We start from the raw sequence: 27,729 nt of genomic DNA on the forward strand, positions 1-27,729 counted from the left end.
AAAGGACGTTGCCTAATAATTATGCACACCTGATATAGGGTGTTGATGTCATTAGACCACACCCCTTCTCATTACAGAGATGCACATCATCTAATATGCTTAATTGGTAGTAGGCTTTCGAGACTATACAGCTTGGAGTAAGACAACATGCATGAAGAGGATGATGTGGACAAAATACTCATTTGCCTAATAATTCTGCACTCCCTGTATAATTTAATTGCATTCTGTTGTGCTGCAAATGTTTGTCTTTGTGACCAGTTATTAAACTAAAAACTCAATTTATTAAAGCAAAAATGCTGTAAAATACACACACAAGAAAAAACAACTTTGTTTCGTTCTCCATCTGCCATTTTTTGCAGGCTATGCAGATGTTTTACTGGGAGACAGTTGGACTTTAAAATTATAGGAATGAAAGAAATGAAAATGCTGAACGGATATTGTGAAGTAATTAAAATCTATTAATGCTGCCAATCACTCTGAGAACAAAGAACATTTATTGTTATTTATCTCTGCTATAATTCACTCTCTTTCAGACTGTTTCCATCTAATCTTAAAGGGGCATGCCTTTTTCCCCCTCCTCCACTGCCATGCAGGCAGCATTTCTACAACACATAGATGTATTCTAGGAAGGGCAAACTAGCTTCTAATTAATAGACCATCTGCCTCACATTGCCCCACGTATAGTTCTGTAAAATCAGGACGTATTGTTTGTGTAGAGAGCTTTCTGCATGTTTCTCTCCAGTATCTATCTGTACCTATGTGCTTTCATTTTTTTCCCTCCTGTGTCCTTCTCTATTTTGGCTCTTTGGTTTAGCTTGATGGCCGATGAAGGCTTGGCTCTGCTGCTGCTTAAGAAAGAACAGCGTGCCGTCTGATTTATTGGGACACGCTGTATAATACACCACACTGCTCTGCACAAGGCCACTGTTGAGCACACACTGCATAACACTGGACTGCCTTACAAGATGGCCTGATCCTTGAGGAAATGTCAGGAAAGATCAACTTATGTGACGCAATTGTATGGATATAATCTGTCTGTTTGAATTTAGTGGTTATCATATTAGTGGAACTGAAGTTCAAGTGAATTAAATTCAGCGGTTTATGTTAGTGTTTACAGGTACTGCATTCTCGCATAGCTGCTACAGTTATCATGCAGTGGCTGAAGGTGGGCCCAGCTACACAGGTTGTCACCAGCCTTCATGTAATAATATAACTGATGAGGATGATGTGTTATTTATCTAAGCCTAGCAAATCAAGAGCATCTGGTAGAATGTGGAAAAGTGACCTAATGAGCTGAAGTACATTCATTTAAATGGATAGGGCTTTATTAGCTATTTTAGGTTAGCATTTCTTGGGTTTGTCGCATGCTTGAATTTTAAAGACGTAAAGGATTTAAGACCTTTTGGCTCAAACAAACTAAGATGTGAACAGACCAAGATTTTGATATATGGGTGCATAAATAGTCAATATAGTTATAGATGGAGTGATTTAAATCTTGTTTACTGTTTATCAGATGTTTACTGATAAATTGTCAGTCACATCTAGCTTTTGTTAGATATTGTAAATGGATGGGTTAAAACGCCAAAAACGCTTCCTACTTTCAGATTTGTTGAGAAAACTACATTATTGTTCACGGAATGATGACCTTAGCCATCACGTCGTGATCAATTTAAAGTCTTAGTTGGTAATTTCAGCAGTTTTTTAATACCATATAATATTCATGCAGGGTAGGATATGGCTACCTTTCCAAAAAAGAAGTCACTCCCATGTCAGTGTGCAGTGTCCTCAGTTTCTGAGACAGGTCAAACCCTCGGATGTTGACGAGCAAAATTTCTTAACTTACTGCATAAACCGTGCATGGTTCCTACTCAGCCCTCTCACAGTGTTATGAAAAACGTGCCACGCACACAAGTTGCAAAAATCAGGAGGCACAAAGCTAGCCTTAACAACACTAAAGTGCGGCGTGTGCCTGTAGCTGTGTCTTTCATTGGTGTCATCGTTGCCAGAGACAACAATGGCTAGCATGAAGTAGGCAAAATACCATAATTGCAGTTTTTGGCCACTAGGGCAAAGAAGAACTCCACAAGTCTCCACCACACAGTGCTGATGCTACCATATCCAACAGTCTGCATACTTACGCTAATCAAAATTGGAACTTAAAATGAAGTCACTGAAACTGACGCTAAAGAGTTTTTGTGTTTAGCACACCAGTAAGTTATTGGTTATTAATAAAAAGCTATGTATGATAAAGATAAAGTGTAATTTTGATGTAACAAAGAGAGGTTTGCATAGTTTAGTGCTTGCTGTTGTTGTTTTGAGTTTATAATTTAAAAAAAAAATGTGTGCCAACAACAGTTATTACCAATTACGAATGAATAGTTCATTGTTGGTCTGTGACCCTGTTTTAGTCCGAGAATTCTCACGTTCCGACCTGTCAAAGCGCTTTCACATTGCCGTGTAAGTCTGCGTATGCTGTTCTTTTGTGCGCTTTAATTGGATTATATAGAAATTGGGGCTAGGCTTGGATAGTTAATCGTCTGTCAGTTTCCAAGAGAACTGGATCATCATAACATGAGTAGAACTGCAAACAAATTCTGATTTTACAATGTAAAAAATTTTCCCATTTAAATAAGGGTTTCTTTTAATCTTATTTTTTAATCTTACAGTTTCCAACCATATAGTGATATGCACATCCTCTTATTATTCATAAAAATAGTATTACTTTATCAGTATTAGTTATCAGTTCTTCACACTTCTTATAATCTAGAGTGCAGACTGTCCCCAGGCTGAGGCTGATTTAGGTCGTTTTTGACTCACAGTGCCATTGACAGTATACCATAAATTTTTAGACTCAATTATCATTTACTCTGTTTTTCTTTCTAGCTTCAGTAAAGCAGGCTGAAAGTGGAGGCAGCATACTTTATGTGAAGATGACAGAATCAGTGAAGCTTCAAGAGTAAGCTCAGTTCGTGGAGAGCATTAAAGGAGAAATTTTACATTTTATAAGTCTATCTTTTTAATCAGTAATCCAGTTGTCTTGTGACCTTAAAAATGTGCTCTGACAGGATACAGAGGTGGTTTTAGTGTTCACACTTGTCTCATTTGCAGGTGATTTGAAACATTTGCACAAACTGAACTATAGCCATTAAGTGCTGAAATAGAAGTGGTCTGAACTACATCGTCGTGTAAAGTATAAAACATGCCGTGCATTTTAAACACGTGATGAAATTACTCACTTGCACGCACATTCATAAATTTTTACTGTAAAATTTGTTAGATTTATCTCCAAACCTTCATGCTTTTAACCATGTCACCCACAAAGTCTAAAAATGAAACACGTTGTTTCCCATAGGCTCATTCATTACTGGAATAATCTGAGTGTGTAACTGCACTGTCTGAAATAGAAAAGACCTTTACACACGCTTCTGTTCATCTGTGGGAAAGTTATTCAAATTCCAGACTTCAGGCTTCAGATACTAGTTCATTTGTGTTTGTGTGGTTTTTGTTAAGTACATCTTAGCACTTTGTGACACCCAAAAATGAAAACTTATGATACATTGTAACATTATGAAGTCATTGTATTAGTTGCTGATATTGTGTTTTCTTAATATCAGCTGTATCCCATCTTTTCTTTGTCTAATTTTAGGTAGAACTATAGCAAAACAAAAGCCCCCATATATTGCACAGGAGAACTTGAACTCAGTAATTAAATAACATTAGTAAATGTCTCAGTTTTTCATCCACTGGCCAAAGAAGCAAACCAAATTACTCATTTTACCGCATGGTGCAGTTTGTATGAAATACAGTTAAAAGTGCGACTGTGCTTCTACCTCAGTGTTTCTTTATTTCCTGTGAAACTGCAGCATGTTGTAGGATTAACAAAGGCAACATGTCTCTCCAGGATTAGATTATAATACACACGGTACATCTCAGTAATGTTATTGTCAGCAAACTGGCCACTCCTTAACAGTTGATGTTGATAGACAATTTGTGGATAATAAACACTGTAGTAGAGACGGGGGAGTGTGTGACATCACATTAAAAGAATCGCAGAATATCCAATTCAAGAAGAAAGTCTGTAAGCAAAGAAGACAAATAAGTGGAGCTTGGCGTTGATATAAAGAGACAGAAACTCTTTGGATTGAGATTCAAACTGATGGAAGAGGGCTGCATTGTTCTGTAACTGAGAAGACCTTTAAAATTTAAATCATGTATCAAAAATCAGGGCAAAATTGCCTCATTTGTCTTTTCATTTTTATAAAACGAATCAAGACTGATTATAAAGTGGTGCAGCAAATAGTGGGAATAAATAGGAAAAGATAATATGACAGAGCGATAAGAAAAAAATTACCCCACAGTCCAATTTTTACATGCTAACACTTTGAATCCTATGACATTAAATGCACATCAGAGTTATGTCCCCATTTTGATACAGATGTGTCCTATTTCTCATTCTCAAAAAAAGGGTTCTGTAAAAGCATCCGTCCACTTAATAGTATCTGTCTGCCTAACATTAGAGTCTCAAAAATATCTTCAGCATTACAGTTCATGTCGCTGAGTGCATGTACTGTGTAATGTTGGTTAAAAAGATGAAGATTATTAGGATTTCTTCTTAAATTATAAAATGTCTGCCAAAATGTCTAAATTAGAAAACATTACAATAGCAGATGGTTCAATTTGACCTTTCACAGTTCCAATAACATCATCTGTCTACATACAGTCCACTAGAATAATCTCAATCTCATCTCAATCTTCCCTAATTAGGGAAAACCTTTGAATAATATAGTTAATCTATGGCCTAGATTCATTGAACAGTTCTACTCAGGTAAAGTATTGATGGTTACACACACACACACACACATACAGATATACAGATAGATAGATATATACACATATATGTTGTAAGCACAATTGAGCTAATGAGCTGACAGCTTTTTTTGTTCATAATGCCAAAGCAGCCACTGCTAAACTGCTGCTCTTATTGCACACAAATAAAACCCTATTAGGATTTACACAGGCAGACAATGAACCAGCTTTATATGTATGATTTATGCATGATTTACATTTTATATACTACTGCTCTCCCCTCACACCCAAAAGGAAAAAAAATACAAATAAACATAAAAAACTATGAAACTATCTTAAAAATAAAATATGAACAATATTATTATTATCCATTCTAAGGAGCTTGGAAAGAAAGCGTCTGGACTAAAGCATAAAGGTCACTCTTTTGAGGATACTAATGTTCTCATTTTGGACAGAGAAGATAGATTGTTTGAAAGAGGAGTTAAAGAAGCCATCTATGTCCACTGTGAACGACCATCTTTGAACGAGATCTCTTCCCAGGCGCCTCTCGCAACCTGCGTCAGGTAATCTCAATGGGTCACATGAAATGGTGAGGCAAGGTCTCACAATGGTTTACTTGAAACCTCTGCTAATAATGACCCACGCTTTTTTTCCCACACTTTGGCACTTGTTGTGAAACACATGATCACTAGTGGGTCAACAACCTTCTTAAGGGAAAACTCCCACTAGGGTTTAAATACCTGGGACTCTCCACCGTTTGTTTTTTAAAACTGAAGAAGTTTCTCGAATGAGAGCTGAAAATTCTACAGGAAACTTAAAGAGATCTAGTCACTTTGTTTCCAAGCTTCTTAGATTAACATGACTGAGTACCTACACAGGCATTATCCATTCTGTTTCCCCTTTTCAATCTCTGTCAGTTCTTCATTCAAACAAACCTTCTCTGTCTTGCCTAAATTTTTAATTTACTGACAGTTCATAAGACAGCCTGTAAAAAGAGTTTATGTCCATAAATTCTATATGCAGTATCTTTTAGATATGAGCATGTCTTATAAGTGCTCTCTGTTCACATAATTATTCCCGTAATTAACTAGCTTAATTAGATGTTTGTGTTTTTGCTGAGCTGAAACAGTCTTACGTAATTACTTCTTAATCATTTGATTACATGTAAGTTTCTTACTTTAAAAAAAAAAAGATTTTTTTAAACAGCTGCCTTGCAACATGCAACACCTGAGTAAAATAGCATGCAGTAGACCTAACAGCATATCCTTTTCATAACCAGTAATGATATAAATAAAACCATTTCCAGAGTGGACACTGAAAACAAAAGACGGATATTGTTTAATAATGTGTATGTTTAAGAAGTGGGGGTTGCTCCAGTGATAAGAGTTTATGCAGCCAGCAGGATTTTCACCATTATGATCCTATTATAAATATCTGCAGCATTAACATGCTCACTGGCTTGTCAGTATTTGTATTTCAGAGGGATCTTAGGTAGCCACCATTGCAGAAGCAGCTGCAGTGTGACAACCAGTGGCCTTGCGGTGAATTCAGGCTGTAATGGAGGTTTTTGCTTGAGAGCACATCCATCATTCTGCCTGTTGAAGTCAGTGGTGATCCCTTTGTTTGCTTCGACTGTGTGGCATGTCAAGGTTGAGCATCTACTCGCTGTGATGTGAAGATGAACAGTGTCAGTGTTGTAGCGCAAACATGCACTGGTTGACCCGGTATTCAGCTATGGTAAACTGCATGATAGACCAATGTCTTTTTTATTATCACTTGCATTCTCTAGTTCATGCTTCAACAAATCATTTTGTGTTTTCTTTCCTTATTAAAAGGCAGCATATGGACATATGATACTGCTACATTGAGGTGAATTGCCCTGCAGTGCATAACCAAGCCTTTTCCCATTTTGCTGCTCACAGACATTGACAAAGCACAGTTAGTAGTTATATTATTTCTGACAGGGCTACTTTAGTCAAAATAGGGCTATTATTTCATCTGCATATTGTTGTTCTGGGACCTTCCAGCACTTACAACAGAAGAGCAGCAGCAACACAGGACCTCAGCATAGATCAGAGCACTAATCAGAAATAGTATGAATATTGTAACGAGGAGCTGGGATGAAAGTCAGGTTGCAAAGCGGCTTGTAGAGGCAAAAGCATCTGTACAAGCATCTTAAATAGCATCCTCCATATGAGGCTTTTCAATAGAATGTGTAGAAGGCTATGAGATGAACTGTCATAAATTGTGCAAAAAAAGAAAGAAAATTACTGAAAATTTCCCAGAGTTCAAATAGTTAGTTAAACAGTTTGCTTATAAAACAGGAGTTTATATTTACATACATGCTTTGATTTTAGACTGTTTTTATGTGGTTGCCATGCAAAATGATGGCAAATAATATATAATTTAACATAATTCAAGTATTTACGGTATAATACGTTATTAAATTAAAATCCTATCATCACCTTTATAAGGTGTTTTAAGCACATAAAGGCTATAAATGCCTCGTTGTAACCCATTCAAAAGTGATTGCTAAGCATCATGATGACATCACAATTTCTGATATAAATAAGAAACTTCGGAGGCATAGATGTGCCTGTGATTTTGGCCACACAAACCCTGATCATGCAGCGGGGATTTGTGGGCAAACAGAGATTTCATGTACTCTAGTGTGAATAAAAAAATCTTCAAAAGTTCAGGGTAAAAATGAGATCTTAATCTAGATTCAACATCTCTTGCATATTCAGATCACATGAAGAAATGCTTTTTATACACTTGTCTGTGAAGGTTCTCAGTCATCCAGGTCATTGTAGTCTAAGGAGCTTGGAAAGAAGCTCCTTACACTTTTATACACGTATTTGCATTTCCTACTCATGTGCATTTGTCTCTGTAACAAGATGACTGGCTTACATGTTCCTCAGTTCAGCTTTGGTTGCCTCTGTGGTAGCAGAAGCAAGATGACCGCCATGTTTGCTATTAACAAATTCTTCTTTAGATTTTTATTAAGTATTTTTGAGTGCCTTCCCTCTGGAAATACACATTGTCCATTAATAACAGTTGGAAACTTGAATTTCCAAATCCCATAGAATCCCATAGAATCCCTTCCCAAAACAGAATCAACATGAGCCAGTGACTTTGGGGACTGTTGCTGCAGTGACCCCAGATTATAGAGCATTGTGATTGCATTACATAGATTTGACATTCTTGTGCTTGACTCCAGTGTGGATTTAGAGGGAATCCCAAAGGCTTAACAGGCTTATCCTACCTTGTTATCCCTCATTGTCCTCTTCCCTCTATCATCCTCATGCTACGGCTAACCTCTGCAGCCCTGTGGTCAAGAAATGGTATCAGAGTCCACACATCTGCTCTTATAGGTCTTATAGATCACTGATTTGGAAATCAAAAGGATTCATAAGACAGTTCTAGTGTTGTTGCTTTGGGGATATATTATCAGTTCTAGTGTTCTCTACCTTTAAATTGTAGTTTTCCTCAGTAAATCCAAACCTGACCCAATTATATGAAACAGCATGAAAATTTTGGTCTTTGGTTGAGTGGCTTCACCATCCCATGTGTATGATCAAGGTCAAGTCTGTGCAGTGTCTTTGTTATGTCACTTAAGAGCCTTGTAAATATTCAGCTTTTGCTTTTGTGTTTATGTTAATACGCTTGAGAGCCAAGTTGGTTTGACATGGAAAGCATGAATTATGGCTGCGACAGAATCAGAGTCACCATTACTGCAATTAATTACGTTGATGTTAAAACTTCAGAGGCAAGACGGCTTGTCTGACAATTTACCGTGAATGAAGTTGTTTAGGTTAATGAGTATTTATACTATAAACAAATGAGACCTTTTAGAGGTTAATTGTGTTCTTTGGGGATTCGATTTATGCATTAGTCAACTGAAAAACCAGAGAGAAAGGATTTTTGCCTTTAGCACACATGGAGGAAATGCTTAGAGGAGGTTGACGTTTATACATATACTATTACTTTTTTCTTTTTAAATATCTGCTCATCCTTTTTCATGCTTTGCAAAACACAATTACTTGCAAAGGCATGCCAAGGGAGGACAGCAGGTTTCAGCATTTAGCAAGATTTGAGAAAAATGAACAGAGTTCACTGAAAAAATGTAATGAATTTTTCTAAATTGTTACTCCAGGTAATTAAATCATAGAGGCAGAACTGATTTGACTGTAATCTTAGACATGTTCAGAAAGGCAGGCCTTTTTGCTACTGGAACAATGAGATATTGTTGTGCTGGGGTTTAGTGCAGGGTATATAAGATACAGCAGGTAAATTCACTGCTCTGTCACTTTGCAGGACGAGCTTTGACTTCCTCTGAAGTCTCTCTGAGGACCCAATTAAATAGTGAGTGCAGGAACTTGTGATCTCCTCTACAGCGAAACCAGAATAGAGTAGTAGAGGGTGACACGGGTGACCAAGCTGAACTTTACCTGCTGTGATGTTATGGTCTTTTAAATAGCAGACTTCAGGCCACAGCTATACTTAGAGAGGCCATCCTGCAAGCAGATGTTGATTCTGATATATTTTGTAGACCTTTGTGGGGCCTTTTTTATTGTTAGCAAGGATGTGGTGAATTGTACATTTATTTAAATATAGTTTTGAATGGGGATCATAAAATCTATTGGATGATGTCAACCTTGTAGATGGCTATTGGTCTGCTGTCAAATAGGATTACATTTGGTTGCTGTTGTTTATCTGTTGTGTGCAATCAAATTAAAAAGAAAATATAATAAAGCTACAAGGCTTCAAAAATAATTTTTCATTAAGATCTCTTTGTTTCCCCACTCAAAAAGGGGGGATGATAACAACAAAGCAATCAAACAAGAAAATCTTGATTAAATCAATTCATTTACTTATGTTTAAACAGAAGATAAAACTCGGATTAGTTGCCCACATGTTAAACTGTCTATATAAAGAACCAAAATGAATATGAACACAATAATGAACAGATTGTGCAAGGATATAGTATAAAGGGAAAGCTGACTAGTGACTTCACTCCAGTTTAGCAAAGGAGGCCCATAATTTTCTATTTCTATGCTTTTCTTAAGCTTTTAATCTTACACTGTGGGCCATCTAAGGTTGTTTAGAATGGATGGCTGGATGAATGGATGCTTTTAAATTAAGTGGTACAATTGCATACCTCAGAAGGAACCTTCATCTTCACTCATATGCAGTCAGCTGCCGCGTCACTATCTGATGACAGCCTGTAATGGCTCCTGGCCCGTCATAGCCCCCAGCATGCAGCTCAACTCCTACACTTGTACCCTCGCCTGCTCTGAAATGTATGTTCCCAGGAGATGAACACTTTGGTTTGATACAATTCCTTCTTCTTAAAAAACAAAACAAATGTTTTTGGTTTCTGATAAATCAGTGAAGTCACATTTTTGGAAATAAGACAAGCACACCAACACTAGCTTAGCTACTTTTTACTTTTGGGAAAGTCAACTCAAGGTCATGATGACTATAGTTTTTGCAGCCTATACATACTCAAAAATTTGTCATAATATAAAAAAACAAACAAAACATAATGCAATGTGAAAGTAGCAACAAAAACAAGAAAGAAAATCAAACTAACTAAAATGCAGTCATTCACTACGCACTAGCAGTGGTACAGATGACTGATGTGACTTTATGCCTACTTTTAAAGATCAGATTGTCTGCCTTTTGTTCTCGCAAAACATAAATGATTTAAAAAGACTATTTCCAAAAACACTTTTTTCCAAAAAATGAAATTCAACCTATAATTTCCTTTTTTTCTAAAAGGATTTTTTCTTATTTGCATGTAGAGCTTGGTAGAGTTTGGGTTGAAAGGAGCTTTCTGTTGGCTTGTCTTTTTTTTTTCAGATAACATGAAAGCACAGTTGAAGGTGTAGAAGTGCTGGTGTGTACATTCAATGCTCAATCATTTTAATAGACCACCACCCAATGTAAGGTATTGGCAATGTGAGAGAAAGAGAAAACTGTAGGAATAAGAGGATAAGTGGCAGATGTGCAGCTGACAAAATACAACAACTGTGTGATGCTATCGTATCAATATTGACTAAAATCTCTGAGGAATGTTTCAAGCACTTTTTGGAATCTATGTCACAAAGAATTAAAGACTTTTTGGAGGCAACAGGCATCTAACCATAACCATCTAACCTTGTCTTAGATAGGTGTAATTAATGAATTAAAGTGTTTGTACACTGTAATCTGTACAATAATCAGTTCTAAAAGGAAGATGAACAAGATTTGGAGACTGTGAGGAGGACAAACTCCCTTTTTAACAGGAAGAGACCTCATGCAGAAGCAGGGCAGCCACCTGCAACAGTCGTGAGGACATCAGATCATGGGACATCACACAGTGAAATACAGCAATCTAGCCTAGAAGTATCAAATATCTTGAGTAGTTTTTTGCGACAGGATGCTCCTAAATTTTACAGTAGACGAAAATTATTAAATAAATATTTAATTAAATTAATAAATATTTAGGTCAAACATTTCTCAAAAAGTCCTTTGCACTAGTAATGAAGGCATAGGTAAATCTATCAAGAGTAATGTGCTGCGCTTTTTCACGTATTTGCTGAAGCAGCACCTTGATTTCCGAATTTACATAATGAGCCATAGAAATCAGTTAATTTTGGATTCAGTTACTCTGTTCTTTTGCCAGAGGGTCTGAGCAAGCAGATATATGATCTCTCATGTGAGAGTGGAGAGAATGTGTCCCCTGTCACCTTCCAAAAGCTTGCTAAAAGCCATGAATTATTGCACTCTGGTGTGTTGTACTAAGCCAGCGCTGGCCGAGACAAACATAGAGACACTCAATAGGAACATTATCCCAATACGCCATATAGCGATGCAGATACTGGGAGGAATTAATTAGTGTTGGGCTAATTAAAGAGTACAATGTAAAAGCACTGTTTTAGTCTCTTATGATACCCCAAAGTGATTGTGACGGCTTCTCAAATTGTTTTTTCTTTTACATTTTCCAAACCGATCCTGTGTACCTTTTCGTATCTTCAAAAATCAGGACAACTCATAACAATCAGATTTTTCTAATCTTACAGCATCTAATGTCAAACCTAAATGGGGTGGGTTAAACTCAGACACGGGGACAAGGACAGCCTTTGTAAGCAGTAATATGAGCAGACAGACTGCAACAACATAAGCCATGACTACAGTGTTCTGAGCTACATCAGGACAGAAGTCAGTGTGTTGACATGTCAGGCTGAAAAAGCTGAAGAGCCTCAGCGTCAGTAGAAAGGCTGACTTTCATCTGGAGGGACAGAGAGAGGAAGTGAAGAGAAGGAGAAGAGAGGAAATAGAAAAAAAAAAATAGGTGGCTAGAGAGAGCTCAGCTTCTCCTGAGTCAGGGCATTGTCAGGAGATAGTTTTTCTCCTCTGAGGACTTCATCAGTGGAAAAAAGGGACAGTGATTGGGCCAGTGGATTTTTTCTAAACAAATAAGATTTATGCAAAAACATTATTAAAAAAGTGCAAAAAGCACTATAGGTGGATGGATGCACTAAGTGAACATTACTATTGCACTTAAAAATAGATTCCTTTCAACTGGTGGTGTCAGTCAGGTGGTGACTTCTTTGGTTGCTAAACAAAGTAGTAGAATACTTTTTAAAAAATAATTAATGGTCTCCATTATGGAGTTTAAATCATACCTAACACTTGACTGTAACTTATTTAGTAAACTGTGGTCACATTTAGTGTTAAATGGATGGCTACCTGCCTGGTGAATGACAAATAGCTACCAAATGATCATGCAGTGTCAGTCACACATATGATGCCTAGTTTCTACAAACCGAGATGCTCAAATTGAGACTTCACAGCAAGATTCTGCGGCCCAGTTGGTGACAGTGGCTATATCTGTTTTTTTATGTGTGGTATGTGGCAAAAAGGCTACAAAATCAGCATGTACAAAACTGGGTGGCTGTAGCTCAGGAAGTAGGGCAGGTCACCTGCTAATGGCAAGGTTGGTGGTTTGAGCCCTGACTGCTCCAGTCTTTGGGCAAGATATTGAACGACTAGTCGCTCTTTGATGGGTTCATCAGGGCATGAATGTTGTAAATTTATAGAAGCTTGTTTCTGCCACTAAAAACCTTTTTTTAACCATCGGTAGTTTAAAATCTGGTTATCTAAAAATGTCAACTTAATTCAGTTTTCAAGGGTTTTTTGTTGTTGTTGACTTTGGGTTATTTTTTCAGCATTTTGAATTAGTAAGTGTCAAACCCTAACCCTAATTAAGTTAGTAAGTCAAAATTTTGAGATATCGAACTCAAAATTTTGAGACAATAACCTGAAATTTCAACATAATAATCCAAAACTTTGACTTACGCATGTCAAACATTTTTCTCAGCACTGGAAATGAGCTCCTATGCAAATGCATGTCTAATTAATATATAATATGATAACAATTTTTTGCATTAATGAGTATCCAAGTATCAATTTTTTCTGACCAACCTTTCTCATGCAAAAAAGAATCCACTGCATTTTCACAATTTTAGTATAAAAAAGTATTGTTTTACCCTAGTAAATAGAAGAATATGTTTGTTATTGTTTAAATAAGGTACATAATTTAAATCAAAATTCACAACACAAACCAACTCTTGGTGCTTGGGTCTATCCTGAACTATTTTTAAATGACCAAACCAACAAAGAGTAAAAAAGAACCAAAAGCAAACGATAAAGACTTTGTTCGAGTTCATGACTGAGTGAACGAACATCTCTTTTAGTACACTGTACGCATCTCTGCATGGCTGCAGAGTTAAGTGTCCACTGGGTTCTGTTCCAGACAGATGAGGCATGTATCATCCTGCTGCGCTGTTTGCACCCCATGAAAAAAAAAAAAAGACAGAGCTGGGTGTGTGACATTCTCCCTCGCATCCACACTGCCACCACAGCAGTGCTTGGCATCACTGCCAAATGCTCCTTCTACTCGTCTTCCAGCCCTGCACAAGCATGATACCTCCACAGAGAGAAAAACAGCGACAGTATGTGAAATAGATACATTTTTTATAATTTAAAAAGAACAACAGCTCAGAGCAGTTCTATATGCTGTTTCCTGTCATAGACAGCCAAAAATGTAAGAGGCACTTCCTCGGCAGGAGTTGGCCAGGCTTCTCAAATTGGTTTCTATGCTCCCAGGCCTCCATCCAGTTCACTATTGAATTACACTCACTTGTTTACCATTTTCTACACATAAGAGAACAAAAACAGCTTAAAGCAAAAGGGGAAGCAATGTATAATATGAGTGCAACACCAGGAGCCCAGCAGTGTCATGTCTATGTCCTGGTAGCTCAAAGATAGTGTTGGCTGAAGAGAGGAAAAGAATTCAGTCTGGATTTGATGTCTGTGGTTTGAACGTGCGGCTTGTCAAAGGTTTAAGAGCTAAGTCAGGTATGTTTAGCTGTCTTTTGACTAATAGTTAAACATTTTATTTATCACACATGTCTGTAGTTTTGACTTCTTGCAGAAGGCTCTAATGTTGTTACTAAACCATGATTAGTTCATGTTTTTAGAAACTGACTCTATACTGCCTAATAATTCCCTTGCACAAATCATATACTGTGTATTTCAACAAATTCCAGCTCTTTGTTTAAACTACATGATGCTGAGCTAAATAAGTAAACCCAACACAGTGTTTTTATGGCTGCACCATTCACATGGTATCATCGCAGGTGTGTGGCGTATATTCTTATACACATTTCCAAAACCTGTACTTGGTGTCTTTCAGACTGACATCCAAAATAAGAAGTTGTTGCAAAATGTAATTAATGATTGATGTCTTTTACACGTTCACATTCCATCTTTTTTTTAATCTTAACTGGATCATTTTTAGTCTTTCAATTGCAACAATGTTAAAATCATAACCTGTTTTGTCGATACAGTGTCATTTTACTTAAGTAACCTAAACAATCAAACACCCGCTTTGCATTTATAACCCATTTGAATTGTTCTAGTTTTGGTCGAGATGCAAATCTTCATTTTTTACACTGATTGATTGATATTTTCTGTTTTTTGAGACAGATGCCTGATGGTGTGAACAGTCTGTAGACTTAAAGGCAGTTACAGTTTTTCTTCCAAATGACCTAAAATGTCATCATTTTCTTCTTCTCCCACTGCTATATACACTTTCATAGCCCATCCTTTTTATTATACTTTCACATTTCCTCTCAGCTTTTATCTGCAAGTATTGTCCTCTGTGGTCCATTGTTAAAAATCCTTCCATATGCTCAGCTCCATCGGAGCAGGTGGCAAACCACAGGTGGAACTTACACCTTCACTTGGACTGGCATCCATCCCATGAACCAAAAGAAGTTGGCTTGCTAACTGTGGGATTGGGGATGGGGGGGTAGAGGATAGGATGGAAGAATGGAAGGTAGTATCTCTGACCTTTTAGTAGCCTTAAGGAAGGACAGATATCCTTTATTTTGTTAAACTCCTTTGTGAATAGATGAAAGCAATTACCTTATTTCCACTCTTTTGTATCACTGGATTTCAAGAATGGATTAAAAATTGCTGTATAGCAGTTTCACTAATCACATTTTACCATGTTACAGATTTATTGGAGAAAAGGAATTAAGTGGGATCACAAATACAGGATGAGGGGGCTGTGTTTAAGGAACTAATACTGGCAGATAATACAATTCTGTGATTTACTTCTCTGAAAACAAATTATAAAAAGTATTATGCCAGTTCTCTGGGATATTGGTGACATTTAAGGCTACATTCACAGTTATAAACCTGGAACTTTTGCTAAATGCACGGGTATTAAATTCTATTACAGTTCTCATTTAGTATTCTGTAATTCTACTGATAGAAAAAAAGTGTTTTCAGTCCCAGCTGTGTTAGTACACACCGCCTTAGGCTAATCGTTATGTGTTGTACAAAAAAAAGAAATAGACTCAAAGGCCTCACAGAATGTGCTGGACACTTATCTTATATTTTATTCTATCCTCAAGTATGTATTTATTAAAAGAAATGAAATTGAAAAATAGATCTGGCAAAATAACATTGACGCTATTTGAGTATCTTATTTGCTTTTCTGAGTACTCGGGTATGTCAAAACAGTCCCCAGAACTCCGTCTTCTGTCCATGTTTCTCAGACACTAAGGGGTTTGCTAGTTAGATGAACTTTAGCAAGGGAAGCATGTTGAGGGGGTGGAAGATGTGACAGGAATGCTAAGCTTCATAAATGGATAAAATAATCCCTGTATGGATGTGTTGACGATGTGCCGTGAATAAAAGAAGTGGTAGGGACAGGAATGGATGAGAAACAGCTCAGCTTCAGCACATTAATGACCTCCAGCATCTTGATGATAGCTAATATTCTCCAGCTGCCTCTCTCTTTCTTTTACTGAGATGTAATTTCTGCAAAGGCACAAAACACAGTAACAATAAGTCCAAAGTGGTTTTTTAGGCGTGCCATAATCTTTGCTGTACTTTAGAACATGGTTGCTATCTCTTGAGTAATTCAATTTGTTCCACTTTGAAGACTGTGCCTTTTCCTCTATTTTGGGAATACATGTTTGCCCTTGGTATATTGTCTGAGACTATTAGAAACCTATCATTATAATTCCTCTAACTAAGTAGTATTTGTGATAATTCTCACAATCTTAAGAGATTGTACACTGAAAGTATTATTTCTTTTCTTTTTTTTTTAAATGATAGCTTATCCAAAATATCACAATTACCCCTGACAGCAACATCCATTTGCACATGTGCTTTGTTTGATCCTGTGTGACAGTGAGACATACCAGTCTCTATGTAATGGCCTCATCGGTCTTGTTTACAGAAAAGTAATACTGTGCTGACATGCAGGCTGAATGAGTACGCACAATGCAGTGGCAGTCTGATTTTTCACACTGTCATTTAATAGGACAGGGCATCAGCATGGCATTTCATACAGGTTCTAGGGCTTAAAAATTCAGAAATGTGTTATTCCGTGCCACTGCTTTTACCTTTAACCTTGTCCTGCTTTATGTTTTTCGATAGCTCACTAATTAATCTCCAACTGACTGTTGGACAGCAGAAAGAACAGGAGAGCATCTGGTCCAACATCAATTCATTAATGATTTATTAACATTTTAACTGCAAACTTGAAGGCTTCTAAGAAGTTAGCTTTGATGAATTCATAACTCCATGACTGCGGTAGAAATCTCAGTGTATTTGTTTGTTGCTGATTTACTGATGTGCATGAGTATGCAGAACAAGAATCTGTTTTGTTTGTAACTTACTGAACCATCTTTCCCTCTTATGCCCTCATAACAGAAAAATCCACCTACGATGCCTCAGGCTCCTCACCTTTACCGAGCGACCCAGCAGTCACAGGCGTTCCTGCTCACCCATCGGCTGACCTGTCAGTGGCTGAGGAGGTGCCTTTCCCAGTTGTCCATTCAGACAGTCACTCAGACACTGATGCGGAGGGCTTATCGGGGCAGCCTGCTTTTTCTTCTGTCTTAACCATGATGGCAGGAACTGTCAAACATCCAGTGAGCCTTGATCAAAGTAGAACCTTGCCAACTATCACCAGGGATGAGATCCATACCACCCAATGGCCTTCACGTAATTCCAGCCAGGGCTCAGACATGTCCTCCTCATCGTCACATGTGGGAGCCAGCTCAGGTTTGACTTTTAGCATGTCTCAAAAACACACAACACCGCCTCAGACTGCTGGTTACACTGTATCCAGGCTGTCACATGTATCCTTCACAAACGGAAACAACATTGTATCATTGTTTCCATCATCAACAGAGTTGACACCAATAATGTCTTCTCCATCTCCATCCACACTGTCTGTGCTTTCATCCCCCGTGCCTTCATTTCTCCTGTCACCTTCCACTGAGTGGATAGACAAAGCCCTTCAGACAGAAACAGCAGCGTTATCAGCAAGGTCTCAGGGTTGGTCAGACAGTTTAACATTCCCGCAGTCCACCACTCAGTCACTTGCTGACCTGCAATCTGTAAGACAGGAGAGACAAAGCAAAACAAGCAAACGGCCACACTCTTCAAGTGAAACCAGCATTGATAAAGGCAATAAAGTAACAACACATTCATCAGTGGACAGAATCTACCCAGTGAGTGAATTATACACTAGAATTGCAACACCCAAAGAAATCCAGACACCAGCAACCAGCACATATACACTATACTCTACTCCTAACTATAGTCAAAATCTTTTAAAAATTTTGTACAGACCTACTCAAACGCAAAATCCAGGTATGAACTTTGTACCCGCCAATAATCTTGAAATGAACGCCTCATTTCCCTCTAAACTGGAGAGTCAAGCTGTTCAAAGGCAGCAGGGAGCTTCACAAAATCCCACATCAGCACTGCTGTCTGCCCATCCTAAAGGCTACTCAATTTCTAGTCATATCACACAGTGGCTTCTAAACCAAACGGCATACATGGAAGAGGAAGTTAAGACAGCAGGAGAAAGTCACACTTTTATTCACGAAGGTCATGCCGTCATGTCATCACTCAGCTCGCATGTTGGGACTCCCACTGTGTCACCAGTAATGGCGATCACACCAGGTGAATCATTTTTTACAGTTTCCTTGGAGACTCCACCAGGTAAAGTGATGCTCTCTGAAGCTGCAATCACCAAGCTAACAGGTAGCCACTCTGGCATGATGTCCTCAGAGCATGTATCTAATCCTGGTGATTTACTGATCGCAGCGGGTCACAGCAGTCCCAGAGTCCCTGCCACTGATGTAATTTACAACCAGGGAGAGATAACGGCAGCAGAGCTCAGATCTGTTTCCACTCATGCTCACCTGAATAACTCACTTTCACTCACACAGCTGAAACCTGATTCCACTATTCGTTCTATCCCCAGTTTGAGCACCAGAACAGGAACAACATCGTCTGCACTGGAGTCAGATTTGTTCAATTTGAGACCCAGAAATATTCAGGAATCTGTAACTGGGTCTTCCAAGGGCATAACTCACTTGTACATAGATTACACAACCTCAAAAACTTTATTTTCTAGCAATAAGATAGAATCTCTTTCAGGATCTGCAAATGACATAATTTATAAAACCAGAAGCCAGTCACACCTCAATCAGCCTACGTACAACCCGAACTATAATAATATAGATGAGCTATCTTCCAGAAGTGCGATATATTTTGCAAACCAACCCAAATCTGTTTCATCACCGCAAATAATTCCCTCAGAAAGACCTCTTCAAACAAGGCCTTTGCCTGATTTTTCCCATAAATTGTATACACTTAGTTTAACTTCTAAAAAATCTGAAGAGACAGTGGTGTCCTCTGATGAAACCTCTGCTCATATAAAATCAGAGGGCATGACTGAGATCCACACAAGAGCAGAAAATAGTAAAGTATTGCAAGGTTCTCCTGTATTCAATGGAAACAATGAATCTTCTCTGATCAGTGATGCTGTGTTTTACAAGAAAGAAACTCCATCAGTGTTCGCAACACGCTTCCCATCTCTCGGGACTAAAACAGATTTTTTCATGCTGACTAAAGGGTCTGCAGGTTCTGGAAAAATCTCTACTGAAATCCCCTTTTTACCAGTAACAGCTGAACCTCTTATGAGAGTTTTTCACAGAGACAATGTGACATTGGTGGGTCATAATGAACCGTCCGAAATGACCTTAACACAAACAACAAACTCTTTTTCTCACTCTCAGGGACCAATCACTAGTGTGAATAGCAATAAATCTAATTTTCACCTGGACAGAGAAACGAACATGCCCTCCGATGTTTCCCCTGCTGTAACTACTTCCTCCAGTGATGGACAAAACAGCATGGAGACATGGAGTGCTATTTTCAGCTTGGGCACAAAACTAATGGCACCATATACAGACTGGAAAACCACCAAGCCCATGGCTCTTGAAAGCAGTGGCTTTAAATTAGAAAGCACATCTATAACCTTTGATAGGGTAAAATCTAATTTACCAACAGTTGGTCCCTCATTTCAAAATCCAAAGCTGGAAGATGGACAAGAGCGTAATGCGTACATGCTGAATTCTGCTGATTCAACAGCTGTTGCCAGTGATCCATATCCAGCTCATCCAACTGGTGACTATCCATCTTTTGCAACTTCCGACTATAAGGAATGGAGCTTGTCCCCAGCTAATTTTAGGTCATCTGTGGCTTTTAATGTACAGCAAGATGTTTTTTTGCCCCTGTCTCATATAACTACTGATTCTGCAGCATTTTCCCAAGCTGCTCATGTTGAATTGATATATAAGACCAGGAACAGCCCCTCGCTGACAGCTGTTCCCTCTCTTGAATCTGCATTTGATTCTGCTGTCACACTTTCAAATAGCCCTGTGCATAGTATCTCTGATACTGACAGCAAGAGTAAGACAACTGATTCCATCCTGAAGGCATCAACCTTCCCAGCTGACCTGATTTCATCCTTCCCTTCTTACCCATCATCATCATCATCGTCATCGTCATCATCATCATCATCATCATCATCATCATCATCATCATCATCATCATCATCATCATCATCATCATTTTCATCGCCATCTTCATCCTCATACATAAGACCCACCACAAGAAAAGCAACCATGGATCAAGGCACTGCATCGTTAGCCGTCTCTCTAAATGTTGAGCAATCCTCATTTCCATCATCATCACCAAGTTTGATCTCATTATTAGATTCTAATCGCTCACCGGTAGTGACTGAGACATTTGTTCTTACAGAAGCAGAGACGGATGAATTAACCGCTGGAACTTCCAAAACACTTGGACTCACTTTCCCCAAAGAAATAGAGGCTAGTTTAAGCCCCTCTCAATCAGTCAGAATTACCCATTCTGCTGGGCCTACCGAGAGGACAACTCAGGTATCACCTCTGACCCCTCGACAAGACACCACGACAGCCTCTGTTAAGCTTTCCACCACTACAGCTTCAACCACAAAAACTAAAAACTCCACCACGCCTTCCCTAAGAGTCACTACGCAGTCAACCACCACTACCACACCACAGACCACGTTCGCGACCGGGAAAACCACAACCGTCAGGACTCAGTCCAACAGGAGAACATTCACACCGCCTGTCCTAAGAACGAGCCCTCCCAGGGGGGTCACGGCTGTCTTCATCTCACCTTTCACCACTACCACAGAGACTCCACCACAGCAGTGCAACATCACTGAGAGAATGTGGGTGAAAACAGGTAAACAGTACTTTTTGGGGAAGTCCTAGAGAAAAATAATATAACGATATGTTTTTTTAAATTTATTGCTCTGACTTGTTTTGTCTGTTGCCTGTCCTGACTTGTCCTTTTTGTCTGTCTCTTAGTTGTTTCCATCTATGTGAGGAGAAACAGGCTAGACAGCATTCAGAGGCAAAACCTGCGAAGGGGACTAAGTCAAGGCCTCAGGAAAGCTCTCAATGATACCTCTGCCCAAGCACAGGTCAGACTTTCACCAGTTATTGCTTATTGTGCTACAACATCTTTTTCATGTTTATAGATGGATAACATAACTTGATTTCTTCAAATATGGTTGAACAAATGTATTTTTTTTACAGCTTCTCTTGAATTGCAACTTAAGTTACGCTTTCATTATGTGTTTATGGTCTCTCTTCTCTAGTTTAACAACCAGTTTAACAATAATAGAAAAACAATATTTATTTTTCTGGAAATTACAGTCCCATTTAGAGAAGAACAGAAGATAAAGTTGGGTATCTTCTAGGGTGTGGATACCTTGTGATTGTTTCATTGACACGGTTTTAATGTCTTATGAGCTTGCCATGAGCTCATGTGAGTCAAATTCCCTTTTTCAGAGGTTTGGTTTTAAAAAAAAATAGCTCGAACCCTCAAGAACCCTAAAAAACTATTCAGCTTAGACAATAACTGAATAAATAAATACATTTTTAACACTGAAGAATTGTTTTCCGGTTGTGCACTCTCCAGAAAACCAGAGGTTTATAAGCATGTGTTACACACTCATACCGAGGACCCTCATGTAGGCTGTGTGAAAAGAAATGAAGACTAATATAGAAATTAGGTTGACTGAATGTGTCCCAGAAGGCACAGAGTGATGTCACATATTTGACTAAGTGTACCAGGATTAAAATAAGATGCATGTTAGGACTGTATCGGTGCTGTAGATATTTACAAGACACAACCTGAGTGTCTGCAGAACCCATCCATATTTCACACAATCATCTTTTTGTGTGTGGATAGGTTAGCTGTGAACCAGTCATAGTCCCTGCACTGCCAAAAGCCACCTTGTCCTTGCAGTAAGCCTCCAATACCTTCACTCAATGTGACTTAAGTGTGAGAAAAGCACCAAGTGAGGAACAGAAATGTTTACTTGTGAGGATCTACCAAAGACTTGCTCTTGTGATGATGTCAGTAAGATGGTAAACATATGAATATACGAATAAAGCACATGCAAACAATATATTTTGTTATAAAAACAGTCTTTTGAGGTCTGGAAGTGAATACAGAAAAATCTGTCTTTATAGCACTGTCACAGTCACAGTCATTGCTCCAGGAAATGTAAACTGCACCTGTGTGTGTGTGTGTGTGTGTGTGTATGCGTAGCTCAATGAAATGCCTTATTGTGTTGTATTTCTCAATCTGGAAGTATCAAATATTTGAGAGGGAGCCTTGTGTATTTGTCCTGGCGATGTGAAGGTCAGTGCTCTCACATGTTCGCTCTCTGTAGTCTCTGAAGGTGTCTTGCTTCAGTGCACTCCTGTCACCCATTTCAGCATTGCCTGGTTTCCTTTTAGTAGCACTTCTTTCTCATCCAATGAGAGGCAAGCTGTTGGCTGGGGAAATTGCTTCTGTGTTTAATTATAGGTTATAAATGGTTGGGAGGAGAGTGATGTGCTGAGCTGATGCTAAAAAGATCACGAGAAATAGACTAAATGAACTGAACCTCAGGACTAAAGGACCATTAAAAAAATAATAGTGAACTATTTCCGTGTCTTTCATGGAGTTAGGATTCTGCCACAACTTGAGAGTTTTTGAATGCCAATAGTGGGATCTGTTCGGTCCGCTGCAGTCTGTCACACTCTTTGAGACTGAGTTAGTGTGTGTGTGTGTTCGAAATGCAATCTCTTAATAACACCTTCACATGGGTGAAGCCCAAGAGGATGAAGTGATAATAAAGGGCTCTTTTCACAGAGCTCGTAACAAGGCTGAATTGTGAGGAAGCAGAGTGGGGACTCTCAGCTACAGAGACTAGGCTCTCAGTGTTTCGGCTAGTGGATCTCCTTGTCAGCACAGGCTTTCAGATGGGTTTAGATAACGGATTTGAATGGTTTCACCTCTCATACACGCACGCTAGATCTGCCATCATTCCCTTTTCCACTTTCACTGTACTCAGAGTTCACGAAGAAGTCAAACTCTAACTGACAAACACATACTGTATAAATTTTATTCTGTAATGAGACACAATTTCCCAAACACACAGGTTTTGCATTTATATCCGTGAACGTATTGATTCCAGTCCTCTTGTGTTAGAGGTGCAGGAACATAAGCGTCTTTGTCCCAAACTCACCTATTTAACAGTCTTGCTCATGTCTCTCTTCTCAGCAGCCCCTCAGGCCCTCATGGTTCTCGCCACATATCTGTATTCCACGATCACTCCCTCCTCTTCCTGATGCTCTCATTAGTGACTTGGATAACAAGTGCATCTTCCGATTTACTGTGAACGATTTCATAGCATGTATGCAATTTCTATTTGAGTGATTTTTACTATATGGTAAGATTCATTAAAATAAATTTAAAAACCGTTCTAGTTTTTTTTTACAGTAGAAATTTCAATTTGTCATAGCAGGAGAAGTAAAAGGTGTGGCTGATGACATTAACAAGCTATTCTATTCAGTTGTCTTACTAGTAAGTCAGCAGACATAACATATGAATCACCATGTTTGAACAACTTTATTCTACATGTGTTAATGGCCCTATACAACACACAGAAATTGTTGTTCTTTGAGACCTTTAGAAACAAAATTCCTCTGATTATATTTTTCTCCACAAGCAGCACACCAGTGACTTGGACATCTAGTCATTGTCTGCAAGTGATTTTCATTCCGTACTAAGATGAATAAAAAGGCAAAAAGCAGTGGCTATCTGAAAGGCCCACTTGAGATGTCACTTTACTTTTTGTGGTTGCATTGTGGGTAATGATGCAAACTGGTATGCAGTGCTGCATATAACAGCTTTATGGTGATTTGCATCATCTTATAATAAAGTATCTTTTATTCTGATTTAGGAATGTGAAAGGAACCACTCAGCCCTTTAAGGAGGTTCTAAACGCAGACATTCATTCATTCATTTTATTCCTAGCCTGTAATTTATTGTTTGGATGATTTTTTTCTCTCTACAATTTTATTTTGCTTTTTATATTGTTTTTTTGGTATTGGATATTTTTCATTTTGTAATGTATTTTTTATGTATTTTTTATGACTACATTTAGTGGGTTAGCATATTTGCTTTCTTCTTCTTCAGAAATCAGAATGTATTTTATCTTAATATACTGTATGTTTAAGTTTCATTAAAAGTGTAGAAGGGATCATTTTTCTTCATTAAGAATGGCTTCTTGACTGTCACCCTTCCAGTGAGGTCATTTCTAATCAGGCTTTGGCAAACAGTAGATGAATCAAATAGATGGGCCAGATGCATCTCCAAGGTCCTGTGACAGATCTGGATTTTTGCCTTTTCCTTAAGTACATAACTTTCTGATATTGATATAGATATGCTCACAGGCCTGCCACTTCTTTTGTCATCTACTTGTCCAGTTTCCTCAACATTTTAAGGAGACACTGCTGAGATATGTTGAGTTTTTGGCTAGTAGCTCTTTGGAAATCACTTTGTTGGTGCAAAAACAGAATTTTATTCCTGTCAAACTATGTAATATTTGGTAGTTTTTATAGATTTGTATTAGGAAACTAGAACAATTTGTGTTTTTGCATGTGTGTGTGTGACAGGCTGTGGTTAGAGACACAATTTAAAATAGGTTCTTTGCCAAGTTGTCGTTTTCTAGACAGAACACTGGTTCATCCCATGGTTTAGGTCACTTTTTTATTCTTGGATGATTCATAGGTATGTGTTAAGTAAAAAAGAAATCCTCTGAAAATTATTAGATATAATGACTGGACTAAAATGTCTGAATAAATTTTGAAAGCCTGGAGAACTTTTGCTCTAGTTGGGCTCTAGGTATGGCTCAAAACTTTTTCATAACACTTAGCACATCATAGAAGACATGTTGAAAATACCTTCTTTAATCATGGATTTGTAGAGGTAATCATTTTGTAATTAATGGTAAAATGTAAGCAATATGGCTTCTCAAAGACATCCAACTCTCTTTTTCTTTTTCTTTCTTAGGTGGAGACTGTATTTGGTTCTCCCAACATGACAGTGGCTTATCACGTGACTGGAGGGGATATAGTTTACCCTCCGTCTGTAGTGATGGAAGGCTTGGCATCCTATGGCCGTGATAAGCTGATTGCAGACCTGCGGCAGTACCTCCCCATGGTAACAGCCCTGCCCCTCCCGGTTGCATTATGGAGACCCAGCCCAGCCACAGGCTTCCAGCTGAAAACAGGTCAGCCAGTGCTCAGTCAGGTTGAAAAGAAAAAAATAAGTCTGCTTGAGACTTGCCGTTATATGTTCCTTCTTTGACTGTGCACTGGAAGGGTATGAAGTGTGAAAAGAAATTCTGTGATACCACATCAGAGACAGAAATGGCAATATGGCATGTAGGTACTTATAAAATAAGCACAAATAAGTCAAATTCTAAATGTTCCTAATATAGTTATATACTGTCAAAGATAGCAAAACACACTCATACAGGCTTTTGAAGAATTCTTTGATTTTCAGAATGCAGTTTGTCAGTTTGTGTTGTTTTTATGTTGCAGTGCTACAGTTTGTGGGAGTAGGTGATGATCCTCGGTCCTGTCGCTTCTCTCAAATGATGGAACAGAGGCTTGAGAAGGTTTTTTCCGAAGCGCAGGCCAAAGTGCTTAACGCTAACAGCAGACTCTCTGTTCAGGTACTGCGGGGGAACCTTTGTGTTCTGGTCCTGGAATTGCGTAGGCGTTCCGCATGCTGTCAGGATAGATATTGATGATAAATAACTTAATTTTGTCCCCTGTTACACTTCAGTATCACCATGTGGTTTATGTGATGTGGCAGCCACAAACAGCTGCAAACTGTGTGCAGTTTGAGCAAAATTGTCCCTAAGCATATTGGGCTGTGCCTTTTTTTCAAGAACTACTTAATTATGCGGGAGAGGCATTGGTTATATTAATTTTAATGTGCTGCCACATTAAAGTGCACCCTATATTAAAACTAATTTGGCGTTTATGCATGGATAAAGCTACTGTATTTTTGAATTCTTTTATTTATACATACATATTTCTCTGCTGTCGAGATTCTTGATGATATTTATCATTAAAGACAGTTACTGTTTCCGTGCCTCCCCTGTCATTTAGAAAAATATTTCTTAGAATTTGCAGATTACAGTATACAGTATAATCCTAAGCATTTTGCTCATATTACCCACACTTCTCTATACCTTGTTCTTTTTCTGACCTCGATTTTTGTGTTTTTCCTAGATGCTGAGTGTCTCTCAGGCAGCAGGATCCCCTGCTGTGTCACTGGTCTACACTCTAAAGAATGGGACTGGCTTTCTTAATGGCACTGCTGCCTCAAATCTACTTGGTCAGCTGTCAGCTGAACTAGTGGGCTACTTCCTCTTCTATCCGCCACTTATTGTTGCTGAGCGTAAGTTGCAATTTGCATTCTTAAGTGAGTGTTAGGCATGAGTAATGCAACAGGCCCTACAAGAACAAGCATCAGAGGTAGTTCTTGGGTTCTCCTGGGAATGATTTGTTCTCTAAATACAAAAGAGATTCCAGATTTTTCAGGTTGTGTCTCACAGGGCTTTCATGTTTGGCTCTAGTTGTTTGGACACTGAAACTTTAGTATTGATTAACTATGCTAGAAATCATGCCCTAGTTAATTTAATGCATTCTGAGCTTTTTGCATTCACATGGACTCAAAAAGCTTCTCTAGGCATTGGCAAAAACCATAAATTTCTTTGCTAAGCCTGACTGACATCCAGTTTTTCAGTAATTGGATGTTTTTGACTGTTCTTATGCTATTACAATCACAATTTTACATTTGAGTCATTTAAAGAAAGTTGATGAAAAGACACAACTAAGCCTCTGCCTTTCATCTCAGCCTCCTTTGAGGGCATAGTCAGCATCCATCTGTGTTAGCATTGTACTTGGAATAAAATAAAGAGTGACAGGGAATCAGCAGGAGTCTAAACAGCAATCCCAGTAGCGTCCTATGGCAGCCTGTTACTATCCCTTGTGTAACTGCTCAGTGGATGGAGATGTGGTCGACATGGACCTCAGATGCATGCAATATAATGAGACTTATTTTTATGGTACGTTATTAATCCCTAAAGGAGGGATTGTGTTGTTTTGCTTGACCCAGTTCACAGTAAATGTACAATAAAGGTTCAGCAACAGAACTACTCTGATACACACACACACACACACACACACACAAACAGGATTTTACCCAGAAATCGCCTGGAGATTTTTTGTGCTTCAGTCTATGTCTATCATCAGCAACACTTCACATAATGGCTTCTGGATTTGTGCTTCCTTGATGCGCTGCAGTTTGTGTAAACAAAAGCAATGGGACCTTCAGAATGTGTTAACCAGAAGAAGCAAGTCAGCAACAGCTAGATATAATCTATCATGTACCCTGAAGTCAACCTGTCATATTACATCACACATTTTGCTTGAAACCCCTGCAGATAATAGCCAAATGCATGGAAGAGGAAATGATCTTTCGTATTCAGCAGTCATACAGCGAGGCACTTTTTCAGTTTTTTCTCTCGTCCTTGTCGGAGTTACGTTTTGCTCATTACAAGTTCATACAAAAGGTGTGTTTCCT

The 27,729-nt window shown here is 38.4% G+C and overlaps 1 protein-coding gene across 2 annotated transcripts in view; it reads left to right on the top strand.

The window, feature by feature from the left end:
• The window catches only part of kiaa1549lb (KIAA1549-like b), a 58,183-nt gene that overhangs the window by 7,185 nt on the left and 23,269 nt on the right, over positions 1-27,729 (top strand). For both annotated transcript variants that reach the window (XM_005745775.1, XM_005745776.1), the window contains exons 2-7: positions 17,089-17,442; positions 20,500-20,970; positions 21,096-21,211; positions 25,141-25,360; positions 25,674-25,807; positions 26,373-26,541. In XM_005745775.1, the coding sequence (XP_005745832.1) occupies positions 17,089-17,442; positions 20,500-20,970; positions 21,096-21,211; positions 25,141-25,360; positions 25,674-25,807; positions 26,373-26,541 (1,464 nt within the window). The remainder of the gene's footprint in view (positions 1-17,088; positions 17,443-20,499; positions 20,971-21,095; positions 21,212-25,140; positions 25,361-25,673; positions 25,808-26,372; positions 26,542-27,729) is intronic.

The sequence above is a fragment of the Pundamilia nyererei genome, unplaced genomic scaffold, assembly GCF_000239375.1.
Source record: "Pundamilia nyererei isolate P.nyererei 1_Seehausen unplaced genomic scaffold, PunNye1.0 scaffold00166, whole genome shotgun sequence".
NCBI lineage: Eukaryota > Metazoa > Chordata > Actinopteri > Cichliformes > Cichlidae > Pundamilia > Pundamilia nyererei.